The 23,229-nt window shown below is 36.3% G+C and overlaps 1 protein-coding gene across 1 annotated transcript in view; it reads right to left on the bottom strand.

Annotated features, from left to right (window-relative positions):
• Nucleotides 1-21,579, bottom strand: part of ADAM10 (ADAM metallopeptidase domain 10) — a 111,877-nt gene extending 90,298 nt beyond the window's left edge. The window contains exon 1 of the mRNA XM_081049816.1: nucleotides 21,233-21,579. Coding sequence (XP_080905942.1) covers nucleotides 21,233-21,287 — 55 coding nt within the window. The 5' untranslated portion in view covers nucleotides 21,288-21,579. The remainder of the gene's footprint in view (nucleotides 1-21,232) is intronic.
• Nucleotides 21,580-23,229: the final 1,650 nt, after the last annotated feature.

Here is a 23,229-nt window from a genome sequence, read left to right on the forward strand (position 1 = left end):
CAGAAAAGGCTACAAATCAGAGGATTTTTTTCTTGTTTTCAAGACAGCCAGTGCACTAATACAACACTGGGTATAACCGAATGGTATAATCTTTCAAAGAGGCAGCCAAGGAAAGAAACAAGAGTACCCTAAAGAGAACGCGGGAAAGCACAGCACACTGGACTCCTTGACGCTGCCCCTAACCCTCAGAAATCATAGAATTCACTTTTTAAATCTCAAAAGAGAGCACAGCCCTGGAATTCTCAAAAGGTTGTATAGGATCATGGTCCCATGACTACAAAATAATCAGTCCCTCAAACTATACCTTGAAGGGAAAATAAATACACTGGTCTCAGAGATAAGGAAAAAAGATGTTATCTATATCACAGCAAAAAGAACAACAGGACAGAGAAGAACCATATAACCATGTACATAACATTACCCAAACACACTAGAGCACGAAACTTCATTTTTAGAAAGCAAAATGGAAAAGAACACAATTGAGAAGAAAACAAAAACCATTTGGAAACAATCCTGGACAAACAGGAATAAGTCTTAGGTAACATTAATTCTTGTTAATTTTCTTCAGAGAACAATCAGAATTTTTGGAGATATATTTTGAAGTATTTAGGGATAAAGAGACATGCATAATTTTCATTGATGTGCTTCCCTGCAGGAGAAAAAAGAAAAAGAGTACTAATAATGGTTAAGTCATTTTGCACTCTAGATATAATGAAGTGAAAAGGACTGAGTTTAACCTACCAGCATAAAAACTAAGAAAACTGGACAAAATATATGGAGGATAAAGAAATGAGGTGAAATCTACAAATGGCCGATTTACTACCTACAAGCAGTTTCCAGGCCAATGTGCAAGGTAAAGGAACCCAAATAAAGCCTGGTAGTGTCGCTGAATTGAGGAGCCAGACATCTGAGTTCAGGGAGGCCTGACATTTAGAATTTGTGGGTCAGAGTGACAAAGAAATTGAACAGAGAGGAAACTCTAAGACCTAAAGAGGGTCCTGTAGTGTTTGATAAGTACTAATCTGACCATGTGAGAGAATAAACTAGCGCAGGCCAGAAAAATAACACACACACACACACACACACACCAATCTTCAAAACACACACACACACACACACACACACAACACACACACCCTCCCCCGCCCCAATCTTCAAAGCTTATACAGGGCTGGGAAATGTTTGTATTCCCACCACCCAGAGAAGAAAAACCTTTAATACACGGAGCATGGGGTATAGCCCTCAGAAAAAGAACAACTTATTCATGGGATAAAATTAGCCAGATTAAATAAAGGCTGTTCTGGATCTACCCCAGCAAAGCTTAAAGGCAATCTTCCAAAGAATTCGATTGATTCCAAGTAGTTTAATTGTACACCAGAAAAATCTGACAGTGTTTAAAGGAGAGATAAAATCAAACACACAAAATATGTAAAAATCAGAATGATCTGCATCCAATCAAAAATTGTCATGCATATAAAAAAATCAGGAAAATATACATTTTTCTTCCATAACGGGGGGGGAAAAAATCAAACATTAGAAACAAATTATAGAGATGATGGAATTAGCATACAAAAAGGTTAAAACAGCTATTATAAATATGTTCCATATGTTAAGAAGTATACAGGAAAAAACCACGATGGGGGGGGGGAAAGTGGAAGATGTAACTATAAATTTATAGATCCCAGAAACTCAAAAAAACCACACAGAAATAAATCATAGGCTAATGGCTGAAAACTAGGAACCAAAAACTTGAATATCAGCTGTCAGCAGGTTAGGACCAAAGGAACTAGAGAAAAAGAAACATTATACACAGAGGAACGAAGGTGTAAATGACAGCATAATTCTATATAAGTCAGAAGATAATGCAACATGTTTAAATTATGACAAGAAAATAATATACTCAACCTAAGATTCTATACCCACTAAAAAATATCTTTCACAAATGAAGGTGAAGGAGAAAAAAAGATGAAATGAGCCCCTTTTCAGACATCCAATCTAAAAATTCATTGCTAGTAGACCTGCATTACAAGAAATCTTAAAGGAAATTATTCCGACAGAAGGAATGAAACCATATGGAAATCTGTACTGACACAAAGAATAGTGCCAGAAATGATGAATATATGAGAAAATAAAAAAGATTTCTTTTCTTATTTTGTAATCTCTTTAAAAGTTAAATGATTGTATCTTTAAAAAATGTACTGTGGCTTTTATGACCCATATGGAATTAAAATAAATGACAATAAGAGCACAATGGAGGACAGGATAAATGGAAGTGTACTTACTCTCTAAATGTTGTGGTATATTATTTGAAGGTATACGATAAGTTATATATGTATATTGTACACCCCAGGAACAACTTCTAAAAAAAATCACAAATAGGTTTATAACATAAGCCAGTAGCAAAAATAAAATAGAATCATTTTTTAAAGTAAATTAATACTAATGAATGCAGAAAAAGAGGGGTAAAAAAAAAGAACTATGAACGGATGGAACAAAAAAACAAATAGTAAGATGGTAGTCTTAAACTCAACCATATCGATAATAATTACATTAAAAGTAAATGAACTTAAACACAACAATTAAATGTCAGAAAGTCATCTTATATTAAAGAAAGGAAAATGTAAATACATACTGTGTAAAAGTTTAAACACAAAAATAAAGATGAGTTAAAGTAAAAAGGGAAAAGTTAAACCATCCAAATAATGATGCAATGGCTATCATATATTATCAGACAAAACTTCCAAAAAAAGAATTATGAGGGATAAAGGACATTTCATAATTCATCAAAAGGACATAATCGTAAATGCGTATCACATAACAAAGTTTTGAAGTACATGAAGAAACAGCTGACAGAACCGAAAGTAGACAAATACATAATTATAGTTGGAAATCATAAGTCCTCACGAAACATACAGACAAAAAAATAAGGGTACAGAAAACTTGAACACTATCAAACAGTTTAACCAATCATTCCACCCAGCAACAGAATACATGTTCTTTTCAAGGACACATGAACATTCACCAGGATAACAGAGCTTAATTCTAGGCAACAAAGCACGTTTCCATAAATTTTAAAAGGTTGAAATTATAGAATATGTTTTCTGACTATAGGGCAATTAAATCAGTAACAGAATTTGGAAAAAATCCCCAAATATTAGGAATGTAACATACTTCTAAACAACCCAGGGGTTAAAGAAGAAATCAAAGGGAAATGAGAAAAGTATTTTGTGTTGATTGCAAAGAGCATAAGGGAATTTATGTATTGATATAAATATTCTATATTATGATTATGGTAGTGGGTTATACGATTTTATATACGTCTCAAAATCAATTCTTGAAAATTATTGTATGGAAATTATACCTCAATAAAGATAATTAAAAATTTTTAAAAAGAAAAATGTTGAATAATGTGTTAGGTAAATGGGTATTTATTTGGCTTTTCTTTTACTTTTCCCTAAGTTATAAAATTTTCAAAGAAAAAAAAAGTCCAGAATCAAAAAAAAAGACAATTCAAAGTAGTCTAACTTGTCCTCTTTGAGAAAAGTAAATGAAATCAACATTCTACTCACCTCCAAGAAACTATTAAACATCCTGTAATGACTCATTATTCATAAATAACTATATTTTTTGTTAATAGGACAGACGTAGTAAGAGATGTGGCAAATAAATGACACCAGTGATCACAGGTACCAAAAGAACACAGGGGGAAACCAAACATAAAGGAAAAATATATGTTGAGCAAGTAACAACTAGACCATTTCAAGAACTTAGCTGTAGTAAAGGTCCGTCTCAACATTTAAACTAAAAAGTTAAAAAAAAAATCTGGGAGCCTACTACCCACCACGTGTTTGAACAACAAATTCATTCGTTATATATTATGCCTGAGACTGGAAATTTGTGTTTGTGGATGTTTCAGTCCTTATGCAATTAAATATTTTTCTGTGTACATCATTTTGTGTTTTCCTGACACACAACCTTGCTATTCAAGCTGTGTTTCAGGGACTAGCTGCATGGGCATATCCTGGGGAATTGTTAGCAATGCAGAATTGTGGGCTCCCCCCAGATCAACTGATCCCCAAAGTGACTCAGACTCTACCCAGCTCTACCTGATTCCTAGTGATGTGTATGCGCACTCAAGTGTGAGAAATAATGCAATTTTTCTGCATACAGATATTTCCTGATTTCTACCTGTAGCTATTTCCTTCTTTTTCTACATGCTGGCTTTACTCTTAAGCATTTAACAGTATATTAATAAGGTCAATTTACCACAGGTGCTACCATTTAAGCAACAAACCTTAACTGATGTCACAGGTAATGTACTGATTAGAAAAAGTTCCCAAATAATACATAAGGGGTAAGCAAACTATAACCCAAAGACCAATTTCAGCTGGCCACCTGTTTTTACAACACAGCTATATGCTCATTCATTTACATATTTTCTGTCACTGTTTTCCTATTACAACAGAATTGAATAGGCAGAGCACTGCAAAAACAGGTACCAAATCTGTAGGAAGTCACTTAAGTATTTAGTTTCATTAGTGTTGACTGGATAGAACCCATCCTTTTTTTCCTCTACAACAGGAATTCTAACCTGAGATCCGAGTGCTGCTATGGGGGAATTCATGAGCCCTTTGATTTTGCATGCAAAATCCTAATAATAATATACTTTTTGGGGGGCGGGGGTCTGGCACTTTGTTGATTCTGCTTTTCATATTTAAATCTTTTATTCATCTATAATTCTATCTTTTTTTAAACTTACACTAACTAGGACTGAGTAACAGTGAGCGAGGGCATTTTTTTACTTTGTTCCTCACTTTAATATCTTCAGTTTTTCATATTATATATTCATAATGTTGTACTAAGGTTGTTTGTTCCCATTCCTATTTTAGAAATCTAATATTTTAAAATTCACATGAAAATCTGGCTAACAGGCATTTGTTAAAAAAAAAAAAGCTTCATATCTTTAAATGGAAAAATTAAAAATCCAAAATTACATATGCCTATTTTAAAAATGCATTCCAATATTTCAAAATGTACATTGATAGTTTGCTACATATAAAAAATATCCTGACTCAATAAACTTTTTAAGTGTTTAATTAAATGTTTATAAATTAGATGTAATGATAACTAAACTTTACTGAGTACATTCTATTTGCCAGGCCCAGTATTCCACATTTTTTCATTTAACCCACCCAACAGCCCAAAAAAGTAATAACTATTAGCCCATTTTAAAGAAAATTGAGGTTTGAGAGGTATGTAACAAACTCAAGGTCACACAGCAAATGGGAGGCAGTACCAAGGAGATAATTTTGGTTTCAGTGACTTCGTGATTTTCTAAAATAATTCTATTAACCCTCATCATAAGCAAGATAACTCACCATTTAACGTTTCTGGTGTGACTACAGAAAACTAAAAAGAAAACATTATCAAATACAACACGTGGCAGAGACCTTTCAAAACTAATATCTACCTCTAAGATGTGGAAAAACATGTAATGAAATACCAAAGAATGTATTTTTTATAGGACACACACACACACACACACACACACCCGTTTGCTTTCCACAGCCAGCGACTGAAATTGGCACAGTTTACTCTACAGGAACCCCATGCCAGTCTCCATGCCTTGCACTACTTAGCTCAGTCAGACGCCACAAAATTGCCTGTTCTCACATGCAGTGGCTGGACCTACTCAACTGAGATTTGTTCTTACACTCTAGCAACAAGTCAAAGGCTCAAAAAATAGTGACAGAATGTAGCTCTATCATTAAATCTCACTGATAGTTAAATATTCACCCATCTCAACTCTATCTGAACAGAGCTTGACCTCTGACCCACTCACTTTTGTATTTGATCTCCCCTTGATACAGATCTTCCACTCTTGCCCCCTACAGTCTATTTTTCACACAACAGCCAGAATAACGTGCAAGTCAAGTCATCGTTTCACTACTCTACAAAATCTTCCAAAGGTTTCCCAACTGCCCTAATTTCTAACCATGGCTTACAAGGCTGACCGTGATCCTTCCCAGGGGCTGCATCCCCCCACTCCACTCTATATCTGTCTCACCTTATCTTCTACCACTCTCCCCAAAGCAGGGTTAGCTGCCACACACTTCATTCAGATATCCTGTCTTCAGAAGCCTTCTCTGATCACCCTATCTAAAAGTATATTGTCCCAGTCGTTCTCATTCTAATATCCGGCTTTATGGACGTATATCCCTCCACCACCAGAGTGTAAGTTCCATGAGAACAAGGACTTTGTTTTGTTCAATAATGTACCCTCAGTACCTAGAACAGAGTCAGACAGAAAATAGGTGCTCAATAAATGTTTGTTGTAAGAATCAATGAATCCTCTCAATATTTCATGAAAATTTCCATTTTCATTTGTATTTAAAAGAAAGCAGCCTATGAAACTAATGTACAGTAATATTGAATGTCAACTATAATTTAAAAAAAGCAACAGGGATGTGTAGTGCAGTATGGAGAATATAGTCAATAATGTTCTAATAACTGTGTACAGTGTCGGCTGGGTAGACTTGTTGAGGTTATCACTTTGTTGGAGTTATATAAATGCCTGATCACTCTGTTGTTCTGTACGCCTGAAACTAATTTAAAAAAAAAGAAAGCAGCCTATACCTTGCTGATAAGATAGGCACAAATCAATCATCAGAAAATATGTCATTCTATAATACCCAGAAAGTATCAGAATTTCTAACAGGCCAAGCATTTGCAAAATGCAACTGGTTAAAAATAAAATTATTATAGATCTATTCACCAGATATGTTTTTAAATATCTTCTACTGATGCTATGAATGCATTTCAGATATTTGTCTTCGCAATTACTCATGCAGCTTTCATAACCATATTGCATGACTTTCTTCTGTACAGTCATCTCTCATATTCCTGCTGTAACTAAGTTTTTCAATAACCACAGAAGTATATGGTCACTTTATCTTACTTCACGATGCAACAGTTAAGCAAGCATCACGTTTATTTATAAGTAGAACTAAACATCATGGGTTAGAATCCCACCTTTGTCACTTACTAGTTGAGTTATCTTGGACAAAAAGAATGATGGTTATAGTTTTTCTAAATCTCTATCTCATTGAGCAAATAAGAAACCATTTCTTTTGCTACTGGGATGAGACTCTCAGAAAATTGATTGTGGGTCATATAAATAAAAACTAACGTAAGCTTTTTTTTTTCTTTTAAGAATTGGTTATAAATACAAACCAATTTGAAATAAAGAAAATTGAAATGAAACAATAAATCCAACAATAAGCTACGTTTATTTATAAGTAGAACTAAACATCATGGGTTAGAATCCCACCTTTGTCACTTACTAGTTGAGTTATCTTGGACAATTTATTTAACTCTTTGTGCCTCGGTTTCCCCATCTGTAAAATAGGTGAAATAGCAATACCTGTACCCAAGAGTGTTGTTATATGGATTAAACAAATTAATATACATAAAGGGCTTAGAATAGTGTACAGTACATACAGGAAAGAATTCAGTAAATTATGGCCAAATTAATTAATGAGTATATTATCTTATTTAACCCTCATAACAACCATAGAGGGCAAGTATAATCTTAAGATGAGGCAAAGAGAGGTTAAGTGACCCACTCAAGATTAAAAAACTTCCTTCTAGCGCTAACATTCTGTGATTCTAAATTTACCCCAAAATGAAACAGGTTTTTAAAAGTTTCATCTAAATAACATAGTAAAGTTTTCAAGTTTTATTGGGCATAATCAGAAAACCATGAACATCCTCTATATTTTCCCTTTAAGTCTAATAACAAGATTTAGAAGCTTTAGAGGTGGTTTGTTCTTTTTCCCCCGACATACTCGTAGAAAGTTCTAATTCTTACGTAATTTACAAAAAGTAAAATTATTTAGTTTGGTAATCATTCATCTATTCACTCAACACAGATAATGGGCACTCATATACATGCTAGGCATTGTTGTAGGTGCTGGGAATAAGCGTGGACAAAACAAAGTTACTGACCTCATGAAGCTTTATTCAAGAGAAGGAAGATAGACAATAAAATAAACAAGTAAATAACTTCAGATGGCTGTAAGAGAGATACTACAGGGTAAGTGGATAAAGTATGCAAAGGAAAGAGTTAGTACTTTTATATAAGGTAATTGGAAGGCCTCACTAACATTTGAGCAAAGACTTAAGAAAGAGCAAAGCACAATGTGAATGTGCTTAATGATATTGAACTGCACTTATAAAATAGTCACAATGGTAAATTTTACATTATGTGTATTTCACCACTGTTTAAAAAAAAGAAAGAGGGTAGACAATAGAGCCATCTTGGGGGAAAGTGTTCCATGTAAAAGGATCAGCAAGTGAAAAAAGTCCCTGAGATAGGAGCAAGCTTGGCATTTTTTAGGGCTTTTTAAAGTGGCAGGAGCAGAAACAAACAAGGCGGAAGAACTGTAAAGGCAGAGAAGGATAAGTGTACATGTATATTGAGCAGGGTCATAAAAGCCACTATAAGGACTCTAGCTTTCCTTAAAATAGTAGGTCACTGAATGGGGTGGGTTTTTAAAATTTATTTATTTTGTTATCATGTGTTTTATGGAGGTACAATTCACATAAACTTACCATTTTAACCATTTTAAAGTATAAATTTGCCAGTAGATGTTTTCACCAAAGTAGCTTTTGAACAGAATCATACTGACTGCTAAGAACAAAGAGAACAGTTAGCAGGTTTTACACTAATTACAGTGAAATGGATGTTGGCTTGTATCAATCAGGGTAGTAGCAGTGGAGCTAGTAAGAAACAGTCAAACTCTGCATATACTTTGATGAAGTAGCTGACAGGATTTGCTGATGGGACTGCATGCAGGGTGTAAGAGATAGACAGGAATCAAGAATAACTCCAAAGTTCTTGGCCTCAGTGACTGAAAAACTGAGCTCCCATTTACTGAGATGGAAGAGACTACCAAACAAAAGACGGAGTAAGGAAATCAGGAGTTTGTTTTTGGACATGTTAAGTTTAAGCAAGCTTGAGATGTCCAATAGACACCTATCTGGAGTTGTAGTTGGGATGCAGGAGTCTGGAATTCAAGGGAGAAGTCTAGTCTAAAGACACAAATATGGGGGTCATCAGCATATTAGGGGTTATTTTAAAGCAATTAATAAGTAAGTACAGGCACAGAAACTTATTTTTCCAAAGGTCTGTTGCCATTTAAATTAACATATGATTGGTGTTCCATAATATAGACTATGTTCTTCCTCTAATTTAAATTCTTTATGTATTAGGTTGGTGCAAAAGTAACTGGTTTAAAGGATTAAAAATAATTGCAAAAACCGCAATTACTTTTGCACCAACCCAATACATGAAGTAGATTTGTACAAAAGTAAACACAGCCTACAAATCTAAAAGTAAAAAACAAAACAACAATGGGGAAAAAAAAAAAACTCGAGTTCTGCTGCTGAATACAGAGCTGGCGCTTCTTTCAAGCATTCTGATACATTAACCATGCAGGGCAAAATGAACAACATGGAAAGAAAGTAACAGGAAGGACTCAACAGAGGCAATCTGTAACTCCTGTTATTCCTTCTGATAAAGAACAGAATACTCACTGAATGAAGAAGTTCTTATATAAAGTCTTAACAATGGAGAAACAGAACTTTTACCTGACAATGATGAAAATAAAACCTATTTAACCTAGAGTACAGTAAGATGTTAGCAATGTGACATCCGTGGAAAATGATAGCTTCCACTGTGGAAAATTTCCAGATAATTGAAGTTTATGTGCCAAATATTTTTCCACATGAACCATTATTGATTTTTTCCCTCTACCTTATCTTCGTGAGCCAGGCTCATCCTTCTTAATATCTGTACCCTAAGAGGTCATAGTGATGTGATAACCTCAACGCTATTATATGTTATTGTGCCATTGTTCCTACATAAAATAGCACCATCCTGTAATATAAGTTATTCTACTAATACCTCCTCCTTTCTCTATTGTTACTTTTTATATGTATACATAATACATAACAATAGCATTTATTTTCTGGTCCTTACCTGTAGTTGCCAGAAATCGGGCCTTCATAAACCATATAATAAATTTACATGGTACTGAGTACTTACAAGCTTCATGGGATATTTGAACATTCCCACACTTAAAAGACAAAATAATCTTCTTGTTTATATAAGACAATGTCCTTAATCTTATGACATGCACACCAAAGTATTTAGGGGTACAACTTACTTTCAAATTTCAGGGGGAAAAGGAACACATATGAGAGGGAGAAACCAAACGTGGCAAAAGATAGCCATTAATAAATTTAGGTGAAAGGTGTACAAATATTAATTGGGCTATATATATTAATACTTCCAACCTTACAAAAATTTTTAAGATAAAAAGTTAGGAAAAAAGTAAATACAGTATACCAAGAAAGTGCCTATGTGTAAAATTGTAGAATAACTGAATTGGACCTATAAGATGGAGAAAACAGATAGTTTTCAAAACTGTATAAGAAAAACTGGCCAAAAAAAAGTAAAGCAATACCAAAAAAATCACCTATATGCAAAAGTAGAAAATGGCCAGCAGGTGTAAGTAGTAGTAAAAACATTAACTTAGTCTCCTTGCCACTAGAGAGTTCAGGTCTCTCTTTCCCTTTTTACCATCTGAGAACAGTATAGACTCATCTGCAGGAGATTGGTTCCATGAATACCAAAATCCACAGATGTTCAAGTTTCTTATATAAAATGGCACAGTATTTGCATAGGCTACAACAGGATATGCCTACATCATCACTTCATTTGTGTGGATACAGCACAGTGCTTGGCACATGGCAAATTCAAGTTTTGATTTTGGAACTTTCTGAGATATTCTTTTTTCTGAATATTTCCAATCTGCGGTTGGTTGAACTCACAATGTGAAACGCACAGATACAGAAGACCAACTTGATTTCCAATAACTTTTTTCAAAGTCACCAGGATACTAGTATTTACTAATGGTAATCTGCCTTAAAAGAAAATTATTTTTCCTGATTACAAAAGTGATTACTGTAGAAAATATACCTTACATCTATCCAGAGATTTGGTATCTAGCACCAAGCTTTTTTTAAAAAATGAATACATATATAAATTTATCTATGGCAAAATTGAAATGATACTGTGTATAAATATTCTATAAGGTGCTTCTACCCACCCCTTAATTGTAAACATTTTCTAATGTCAAAAAATAAATAAATAAAATACCTTATAAGGAACTTTACTGACCAAAAGCAAATGGCTCAAATACTGTAACTACAAAGAGCCTAATTATGCTCTGATGGTAAAATGATCCAATCTTCATACAAAAGCAGAATCTAACCTCGCTATACAATACTTTTTAAAGCATGAGATATGTTTCTAAGTGGCAGTACAGTATTTAAAAGCATGCATTCTGGAGCTGATTATATTTAAATCCTGTCTTCCCCAATTAATAGCTATAGAACTTGTCTGACTTTGAATAAGTTACCCTCCCTGAACCTGCTCCCTCATTTATAAAATGAGAACAACAGATCTTATCTTAGAGAGAGGTTGTGAAGACTGAGTTGATACACCAAAAGCCCTAAAAATAGTGCCTGGCATATAGTAAGTACCCCATAACTACCCATTATGATGATTTTCCATATTCCATGGGTAGGTAGCATCCTACTTTCCAGAACACTTGCAAACAAAAGCTTCCTACCCATCTCCTGATCCAAACCCTACAATCTTCTGTTCCAATATAAATTAAACATAATAGGACAAAAAACACAGAACAAAAACTTTATTAACATTGGAGAAAAAAACAGAGTATAAGTATAGCTGACTGATGATGGGTCAATGTCATCATCTTAGCATGGGATAGCAATGTTATATAACAAATAAGCTTAATTTTTTCCAATCTATATTTTAAAAAGTTGGTTCTACAATCTTAAGAATGGGATAAAAAAAAATCTGTATAAATGTTGGCCATTATAGATCTTCCTATTTACAGAGAAACTCAACACAATAAACAAGAAGACGTGTAAGTTAATGCTGCCACATTTCCATTCCTCAGAAAAACTATTTGTAATCAAGTTGTTTCAACAGACTTCTCACGTTTAATTTTAAAATTAGGTACCAACAGCGTTTTCCCCCAACATAAAAATGTATTTCCTTCTTAAGGAACTTGAATCATCAACTGTATCTTAGGCATCACACTGTGTCGATCAAACGATCAACTTGTATTTGATATGAATTCACTATGATCTTGAAACACTAACTACCATTAACAAAAGTGTTCTCTTGTATGACAAATGTCCTATATTTCATGCGATATACTTAAGTGCGTTGGAAAAGTTACCGCACTCTTGCAAAAGTTACTTCCATGTGTAACTTCAAACTTAAGCCACCATATCCATCTCTTCACTAGAAACCAGTCAAACCATTTTCTACAAGCAAATACCTACCAAACAGCTACACGTGAAAGTTCAAGATAAGAGGGTGTGTCTACAATTACAAATATATTTCAACACACCCACTTTTTGAGACAAGTTAGTCTCTAAGAATTAAAAATAAAACTAGCTGGCTCAGAAGTGAAAGTAAGCAGTTCTTTTTAAAATTATAAACAAAAGAAAACACAAAGAGTACAAAACATCAGTGATTAAAAATCTATTGAATGGGCAGCCGGTTAGCTCAGTTGGTTAGAGAGTGGTGCTCTTAACAAGGCTGCTGTTTCGATCCCCACACGGGCCACTGTGAGCTGCACCCTCCACAACTAGATTGAAACAACTACTTGACTTGGAGCTGATGGGTCCTAGAAAAACAACACTTAAAATAAATAAAAGTTTTTTTTTAATCTCCCCCTTTCACATTAAAAAAAAACCTATTGAATGCATTATTAAATTTCCACCACTAATTATGAAATATAATTTAAAAATCCAAAAATGGAAACATGTACATACTTTAGCTTTCTATGCTGATGTGAAATGCCTTTATACCATTTCAAAAAAGCACCAACAGTAACGGACTATGATTTTCAACCTACTTAAATATCTCACACACACACAAATAGCTCTAGCCACACATCCTATGCACCCCAGACTCTGCATTTCATCCTAAACCTACTCTTACTACTTTACCCTTCTCCGTATCATACCCCAAACCATCTGCCTCTGCCTCCTTCCAGGAAATTTGGATGTGCAAAAAAATACCAATTCTTCCAAAGGTGTTAACGATAATAATAAAGTGTGTGTGGGGGGGGGAATGGAGTTATGAAAAAGACACGGAAATTTTTGAGAACTTGAGTTAAAATTTTGAAGAAAACAAATTGTGAAAAGTTGAAACTGAGTACAACTAATGCTGAAGATAGATTTGTAGAGTAAGTTGCTGACTGAGTCCCTCAAAATATCTCTCCCCACAGAAGCTGAAATCCTACGAATTCATGGCTCTTTTGGGTTAACAAGCAACTGGTTTGGTTTGATTTTTAAATAATCCTTATGGGCTATCAGTCATTCAATTACTATTATAAATTAACAGGATCAGATTTTCTTCCCTACCACAAACTAAACAATCAAAAGAATGGGAAACGCCAGAAGATAAGTAATAAAGTAAATGTTTCAGAACTGCAGCACTTAGAACACTGGGAGAGGAAGGCTTGAACAGGATAGGAATATGAGAAACGTATGAAACTCAAGTAATCAATTCAGACAGCAAACTATCAGAAATAACAAAAAAAGGTAAGAAGATGCAAATTTCCTCTAGAACAGGGTTTCTCAATCTCAGCACTACTGACATTTTGGCCAGATAATCTTTTATTATGGGGGAGGGGCTCTCCTAGTCATTGGAAGATGTTTACAGCATCTCTGGCCTCCACCTACTCGATGCCAGTAGCAGCCCTCCAGCTGTGACACCCAAAACTATCTCTAGACTACTAAGGAATATTTCAGTCTCTGCTTTGTGTATACATTTCAACTACACATTAATTTTTGTAAAGAACACAAAAGTGCATAAATACTATAATGTACTTATAATAAAAGGCATTTTAAAAGACTGAAAGATTAATATTAAAAAGTGCTAAAATTGTGTTGGAAAAGGAATTACGGATTTTCTTAAATTCTATTTTCTAATGTTTGGTAATGATACTCTAGTACTTCAACTTCAAAAATACATTTTATCCATCTATATTTTGTAAATAGATTCCAAACGAAAGTAGGCCTGGAAACACTGTAATTTTAATAATATTTACACAGAACTTTAGTCTGTTTAGCATTTTTTCAAACATAACCCATTTAATTCTTAGGAAAATAGATAGCAAATTAATATCTCACTCAACACGTAAGTAGGATTCTATCTGTATTCTTTTGAAAATGAAATCCAAAGTTCAAATATGTATGTGTATATCCCTTGCCATCAGCAATGCAAGCAAAGATCAATGGAAAGAAATTCTGCTCCACAAATCATGTATGTACATTTGTCTCAAGACCAGATTCTTTTCCCCAATTTGTCTCTGAAATAGGAAGTTCACGATTCACATATAAAAGCATCAAGCATATTCTTGAACTGAAGAGTGCAATTCCAACTTAAGGAAAGTAAATATATACTTGTGACGTAAAAACATGCTTGTTAAAATATCTTTAAATCTAACTTCTCCCCTCCACTCAATTCACCAAACGTCTATCTCCCAACTATCTGGAGCACTGTTTCCCAAATGACCAGCCACCGATTATTAAAGAACTGTACAAAGTCTTAACCAACCCCAACAAAAGTATTAGCTTGCAATTAGGATAAAATCCAAGACTGGCACACATCCTAACCTATAAACGTCTACCTAGATTCAAAATCTTTGGTATTCTGAACTTCAAAGACTTAGGTCCTCAAAGTTCTATAAACCACACTCGCCAATACAACAACCTCTAAGATCTAAATTCAAAAACAGAGTGAGCCCTCAATACACTTTGTTAGTTTCATATTAAACATTTGCCCAGTTTTACCAGTTTTTCTTCCATGTGATTTCTTGTTCTATCCTTTATTTCTATAATCATAACCTTAATCCAGGACTCGAATCACCCAATTCATCAAGCAGCTAATTTACTCCTTATTGTATCATATCCCAACTCCTCAACATAGACTGCAACCAATATTCCAAAATACTCTACTGCACAGTTATTATGATCTAGAATATGAATAATTAGAGTCCTGGTAATGATGGCCCAGTTAGCATTTCTCCTTATTTCCTGCCATGGACTCTCCATTCCAGACAAGTAAGCCTACAAGCAACTTACTAGACTATATGCCACTCCCTTCTATGTCAGAAAGCTTTCCTCAACTGGTTGATGTCCCTCCAGCTTAATACACCCTCATTTCAACTGCTATTACAATACATAAATGGAACTACATTTTTATAACCTGGCATTTCTGTCCACATTTACAAACTCAGTGATTTTCACTTTCCTTCTTTCTCAAGACTGTGGCTTCGTGACTCCTACTAGCTGCAAAACATATAGCTCTGGTGACTAAATAACATGTTGCAGCTGTACACATTCTCACACCATTTAGTTGGAATTGTAGTAGCTTCAAGTGAGTTCACCCACTATCAAAGGTAGTCTATACTCCTGAGAACTGTTCTCAGTGCTGCTGTCCTCCAACCTCGCTAGGACAGGACTGTCACCATTAGTACTGAGGCAAAGCCTTCACACTGCTGGACAGCAATGCTACTACCCGCATAGGAACCTAACTGGTAGGATTATTATTAATACTTTTTCCACTTATCCTTAACATTGCTTCCTTTTCCTAGTATAAAATGACAGCTAAACTAGTTAGAATTACCACTGCTGGATTTTTATTCAGAACAAGCAGACTTTTTAGAGTTGCTTGGAAGAATCACAGTCATTAAATAAATCAATTACTACTTAAAAAATCAAAAACAAAATACCTGGGGCTCTTTACTCAAGCATGTAACATAGAGTTGCCCATGTGCAAAACAGACCAAATGCAAAACAATTCCTACAATTTGGAGTGTAAGCCCTGTGACTTGGAGCTAACATTTGAAACTACTGGGTGTTTCTGTGTCCACAGCCTTTCATATCTACAATTTATCTACCCAATTAGGTGCCACATAGGCCTCTCATTGAAACTTCATGTTAGCAGCAGCTATGGCCAATGACTCCACTTTCCCTGCACGCAAACCTTCCCCCCCACACAAACTCATTTTTGCACTCCACATAGACTATACTGTAAGCTAGACCACCCCAAAAATATACCTCCAACTTTGGCAAAACTTTTCTAGCAATTAGAAAGTGATACGATTCAAAGGCTGACAAGAAATTTAACTTTATACAAATTACAAAGTCACCAAAACTGTAACACTCAAAAGTTACATGCTGCAAAATAACAATAAAACACAGTATCTGGAGCCTCTGTCATCTACCTTTGACCTACTCTTCCCTTTAAATACAGAGAATACTTTTTCTTAACTTAAAATTTACATTTCTGTAAAGAATATTATAATTGCATATTTTAGGGCATGTTAATATCAATAATCGAGTGCAGGAGCCTGAAGCCAGAGTACTTATGATTCAGATCCAGGAAATGATCTACCTGTAACCAAATGAGTATGCATTTTATTTGCTTTGTCTTCCTGGTTATTCATCAGTTTCTTCTCTCCACTCTACCTTGCCTCACTTTAACTACCAGAAGAGTGCATCTTCCAATTGCTCAGAAAGTAAGAACAGAACCTCAACACTAACTCTACAAAGCCAAAACATACATATTAAAAAACAAAAGCTTATCTAAAGCTCATGTATTCCACTTTGTATACAAGTATGTTATGTATGATTATTTACTTTCCCCATAGAAAATATATCAGAAACTACTAATTAAAAAGTAATATCCTCAAGGTTTCCAAGAAAGCCAGGTAACAGTTGGAAACACTACTAAAATCAGCTACAAGAATCAAAAAACCACAATCACCTAGAATAAATTTCACCTAGAATAACCATTTCAATGATTTCTGGAAAAATATAAAATAGAAAATACAGTAGAGCCTAGAATAACAGTTTTTCTTATAGTAAACCACAATCATTTAAGAAAAGAATAGTCAGCCCATTTTACACAGCCCTAAGATGTGTAAATGTGCACATCTTAGAGTAACTTCCATCAAAAAACAGCCAAAATTTCAAGTCTGGTCCCAAACTTGTTATACAGGAATCTTCTCATATCTGAATCTGTCATCTCCCAACAATGCTAGAAAAATGTAGCTTATTGTTGGATTTATTGTTTCATTTCAGTTTTCTTTATTTCAAATTGGTTTGTATTTATAACCAATTCTTAAAAGAAAAAAAAAAAGCTTACGTTAGTTTTTATTTATATGACCCACAATCAATTTTCTGAGAGTCTCATCCCAGTAGCAAAAGAAATGGTTTCTTATTTGCTCAATGAGATAGAGATTTGGAAAAACTATAACCATCATTCTTTTTAAGACCTTCAAATTGTTACTATTATGAAAACAAAGATTTTGAAAAATATCTAATAACCTACTGCTAGATATAAATTATTGTGTATGCCACAGTTTTTATTAACACATGTTTAAGACTATGGAAAAAATAAAGAATTACAAAAAAATATATATTAAAAAGTTGGATAAGAGGTCGCAGTCAAAAAAAACCATTTTTATAAGTTTGGAGTCATCTATGCAAGATGAAGCTGAGGCAGAAATACAAATAATATACCTACAGGACTCGGGAAGATAACAAAAGTGAGTGAAGCAGGCCAAGTGTATTACAGGCAAAGATGATGGAAGCCGCATTGACTGGTAAGTGCACAGGCCCAATCTGAAGAGAACAGCTACTGCTCTACCACTCTGCTCCACACAATGGGAAGGCAGCCCAGTAGCGCCTGGATTTTCAAGTCTTCCCCCAAAAATCCAGAAACCCATGAGTTTCATTGAGAAATTTCCCAATTTTTCACTGTTGATCACTAGTTGAAACTCAAAGACATTACAAATCAAGCAAAACATATCTCTCAGGTGGTTCAGTCCAGAGGCCACCTTGGGGCTAATGTGTGAAAACTGCTTTCAAAAAGGTAGATGAGGGGTAATGAGCAAAAAGCTCAGGCTTTGAGCTCAAACTGGCTTGGGTTTGACTGGATTATGCTAGAAAAATTATTTCTTCACCTGTAAAATATCACCACTCTTTCATAGATGTTGAAAAGTAAAACTAACACAATACCAGATACACAACAGACATGAAAGAAATGTTCCTTACTCTCCCCACCTGATCGTACAAATCCTTAGGAAAATTTAAGATATCAGATACGAAACACTCTTGAAGATCATAAGCAAGTTATAAAAAGGATATCAGAAAACAGGTGCCTGCCATGTCCTACCCCGACAACTCAGAGAGGTCCTGCACACACACAAAGACACTGTTTAACTTAGGGGATGCTTGAAATGCGCCTTCTTCAAGTGATACAGCTCCCTGGTCACCAATTTCAAGTTAAAAAGATGAAGAGTCCGACCGAGCTCCTTAATGATTCAGACGAAAAGTTTACTAACTTCATAGATTGTTTCTTACTGGTAGAAGTGAAAGAAATAGTTTATCCTTAAGCTTTGATATTTTTAACACTTTGGGCCAAATTTCCAGAGAACTTACTTCTACAGACTGCACGGTACAAAGCAAAGCGTTTACACCAGATTTTTTAAATACAAAAAACATGTTATACTCTAATTTTATGTATAATTTCATCAAACCAAAACATTATGAGATTGAATTTACTGCTACAGCTAAAATACCTTTGACCTCCCAAACATACCAATTAATTTTTTAAAAAAGAAAGAAAAAACAATCAACAGATGTGTGTTAAAAATATTCATACACACATAAAAATTCTTTGGGCTATACTTAATAAGAATAGCTCCAATAAATTCTAATGTGGTTACAAATAATTTTTAAAAGCATTTAAACATACATATATATTTGAGCATATGTCTATATAGGCACTTACTGAATTCTAGAAATTTTATAGTATCTTCCTACAAATTCAGCATGGGCTGGGTAATGTGCTAGAAATGTACATACAGCATTAGGAAAGTTTAAGTTTTATGACCCTGAACACTTTAATGATCTCTTCCAGCTTCACACCCATCATTATCAAGAGCAAGAAAAAATACAAAACAGTGATTGACAAATCAGAAAGGGGTAAGCAACTAAAAGGGTTTATTGAGTACCTGAAAATGATTTTTACTTTCAAGTTAAATCCATATTTCCACTAACCTACACATATTCATTCTCTCACATGCTAAAACAAATATTCAATTTGAATATATTCTATGTATCACTTAAATTTCTTACAAACTTGGCAATAAAAAGCTTAGATTAATAAATGACAATAGTACATATTACCATAAAATTACAAATATTTCCATGTACACAAAACCTACAATCTTGATGCTAATTTTAAAATCAAAGCTTTTAGCCTTTTTGAAAAAGTTCTGCTTAAAACAAATATCCAAAAGTAGCCTTTTAACCACTGCTTAATGCAAAACAATACTTTATAAATGAATCCAGAATGATTTTAGAGAAGGGTCTTAACTCATAAAGATTATGCTGTTACTTTATTTCTTTAACCATCAAACATTCTTGTTCAAATGTTTCATTCTTTAAAAACAAAGGACATTTTATATACTACATTTTATATACTATATTATAAAAGGACATTTTATATACTAAATTGCCTATGTTTCTTACTTTTTACTACCTCATAGAAATCAGTGTCTAACTCCTGACTATAATAAAGTGAAACAGACAGAAAAGAGATTTGTTGGAAGCCACATTTAGAATGTAAATACAAATGTTAATTGAAATGACCCTTATAAAGGGTCTCTAGCACATGATACTATAATAAACATCGACTAGAAGCTCTTAATCTAAAATAGATATCTAACAACTGAACACTACAAACAAACTACAACAAAAGTATCAACCTCGGACTACATAGAATACAGGACAAAAATATGCTTTGCTCTGCAGTCATAAGTCAAAGTAACAAACAAAAGAACAGAAACAATACACTACATGAAATATTTGGGTATTTTCTAATTTATCAAATGAGGTTATATTCATCCAAAGCATTCCAGAAATTGTTTCAATCCAATGTTTTAAAAAATACTTTGAGGTTTTTAAGTATACCACTTCGGGCAAGTCAAAAAGTTTACCTAAAATAAAGCACTTTACACAACAAAATAATGCAGCGAGTCCTAAGATAAAATAGAAATAAAAATCGTCTTCAAAACCTGAGTAATCAAGAAATTATATGCTTTTAGCAAATTTAACTACAATTTGGAGGGTCGGGGTTTGCCACTGTTTTGACACCACTAACTGCACTTACATGCCTACTCCACCTGCGAGTTTACGAAAACTCTTCAAAGTTGGGTCACCCGGGGACTGTCCCTCTAAGAGACCCAATCCAGTCTCAAGATCAAAGAACATCCCGAAACAGCTTACCTTTCTTCCCACCAAACCCTTTCCCCTGGGCAACAGAATGTTTTCACTGAACATAAACACACCCTCTCGCGACCTATCTCCAAACACGGGGGCAGAGGCAGGGCACTTTGGAGAGCGGAAACCCCTCGGTGCGGACGAGCGGGACACCACTGCCACTCCTCCACCCGCGGCCCCTCTGCAAAACCCCGTCGCTCTAGTTCCCCACCCCCGGTAAGAAACAATTCACCACTCCGGCCGCACACATCACAACTTCCCACGAGCCTGCTCTGCGGCTCTCCTCCGCGGAACAGACTCCAGAATCTGCCACCCGGCAGGGACTGAGAGCGGAAGGATGAGGAGGGCGAGCGAGGAACGAGGGCGGCGAAGACCGCCGGGACCGCGGCGGCTGCCCGCCCGGCGAGCAGGCTGGAGGGATGGAGCAACCCCGGCTCTTGCCTGGCGACCCGGATCTCCTGACTCTGCTTCTCTGGAAGACGACCCAAGCCTCCCCGGCTGCCGGGGCGTAGGGGGCGGGGAAGGCCTCGCCGGAGGCTCCGAGCCTCCTCGGCACGCCGCGGAAGGGAACGCGGTCGGGGTACGAGGGACAATGGGGAGTGGGGAGCGCTGCGCGCCCGAGTGGCGCCGCCGGCCGGCCGGGCTGACTGATGCGCCCGCCGCGCCGCGCGACTGGGCTCCGCTCGGCCCCGCCGCCAATGCCGCTGCCGCCGCACGGTCCGCGAGGGTCACGGCGCCTCCAGCGCTCCGGGTCGTGCCTCACCTCCCAGCCCCGCCGCCCAGGAAAGGAGCAGAATTAACACTCTCAGCAACACCATCTTCCGCTGCCGCCGCCTCCTCACGGGTTAACAGCAGCACATCGATCCGGAGGGAGAAGCTGGAGGGGCTTGGTCCGTAGCCTCCACGGGAAGCCGGGACCTCCCCCGGCAGGAGAAACGACGAAGCACCTCCCTCTCGCTCCACTTCAGGGGCCAGCAACGCTCCCAGCTCCTCCAAAACAGGGACCTCCCTCCCCCTCGCTCGTTTCCTTCCTTCCCCGCTTTCCTTCCCTCGCTCCTTCCCTCTTCTCTACCTCCCTTCCCGGAGCCCGGGACCTCCGCCTCCTTCCTCACCACGTGACGTGCGGGCGCCCAACTAGCACTCGGAGCCGCACCCCTTCCTCCCACCCCTCCCCCTCCCCCAGGCGCCTCAGGGGCGCGCGCATGCGCACGGAGGACGGTTCCCGGGCTGCTAGGCCCGCCGCCGCTTCCTGTCCGCCGGCGGAGAGCTGGGATTGGGCTTGGGAGGCGGGGTTTCCTCTAGCTCCGCCCCCCGGCGGGATCGTGCTCCGCTAGTTCTCACAGCTGCTGAGAACCGTACGGTGGGCTGAAATGGGAGAGAGTGAAGGATGTTAAGGGTCCACTTTCCACTTCTTAGCGAGGAACGGAGATTTTTGTTTCTTTTTCTGCTTCTGGTGTTGCATGACAGCCAACAAGTAAACAAAAGCAAAGTACTAACAAGCTGTAATTATACCAGCGACAAACAGTGATCAGAATCTAAATGTAAGTATCTTCAAGCAGCAGAAAGAAAAGACACAGGCATATTTTTCTGAGCTCGTTACAAATTTGTGTCACATACCAGACCATACCGTTCTAAAAGCGTGCAACCTAAACCACAGGGTTCTAAATCTCCAGCCCCCAAAATGTGCTCTACCCCTGTCCCATCGTTGAAGATCTTTCTCAAATCTACTTTACCCCAACTTCTTAACTTCTTTGAAGCATAGATTTGGTTTCTTGTAACTTACTTTGTTCTTTAAATGCATATTTCCTGGACTAGATTTAAGCGTAAGGCCTGAAACCATAAAACTCCTTTATAAAAGTGGGAGGGAAGCTCCGGCAATGATTTTTTGGATATGACACCAAAAGCATAAGCAACAAAAGCAAAAATAAGTAGGACTACTTCAAACTAAAAAGCTTCTGCACAGCAAAAGAAACACGAAAACGAAAAGAGGACCTTCGGAATGAGAAAAAATATTTGCAAATAAGATACCTGATAAAGGGTTAATATCCAAAATATGTAAGGAACTCTTACAGCTCCATAGCAAAAAAATCCAAACAATCCAATTTAAAAATGGGCTGAGGAACTGAATAAACATTTTTCTGAAGACATTGAATGCCCAACAGGTACATGAAAAGATGCTCAACACCAGCAACCATCAGGGAAATGCAAATCAAAACTACAATGAGATATTACCTCACTGTTAGAATGGCTACCATCAAAAAGACAAGAGACAGTAGAAAGTGTTGCCAAGAATATGGTGAAAAGGGAACAGTTGTGCACTATTGATGGTAATGTAAATTGGTACAGCCATACAGAAAACAATACAGAGGTTCCTCAAAAAATTAAAAATAGAACGACCATATGTTTCAGCACTCCATTTCTGAGTATACAGTATATCCAAAGGAAATGATATCAGAACCTCAAAGAGATATCTGCATTACGATGTTCACTGCAGCATTGTTCACAGTAGCCATGATATGGAAACAACCTAGGTGTCCCTCTATTGATGAATGGATAAAGATGTGAGACACACACACATACACACTGGGATATTATTCAGCCATGAAAAAGAAAGAAATCCTGCCATTTGTGACATCATGGATGAACCTTGAGTGCGTTATTTATTCTAAGTGAAACAAGTCAGATAGAGAAAGACAAATACCATCTGATCTCACTTAAATATAGAATCCAAGAGGCAAACTCATAGAAAGAGAGTAAAAA

Source organism: Rhinolophus hipposideros (assembly GCF_964194185.1).
Source record: "Rhinolophus hipposideros genome assembly, chromosome: 5".
NCBI classification, from domain to species: domain Eukaryota; kingdom Metazoa; phylum Chordata; class Mammalia; order Chiroptera; family Rhinolophidae; genus Rhinolophus; species Rhinolophus hipposideros.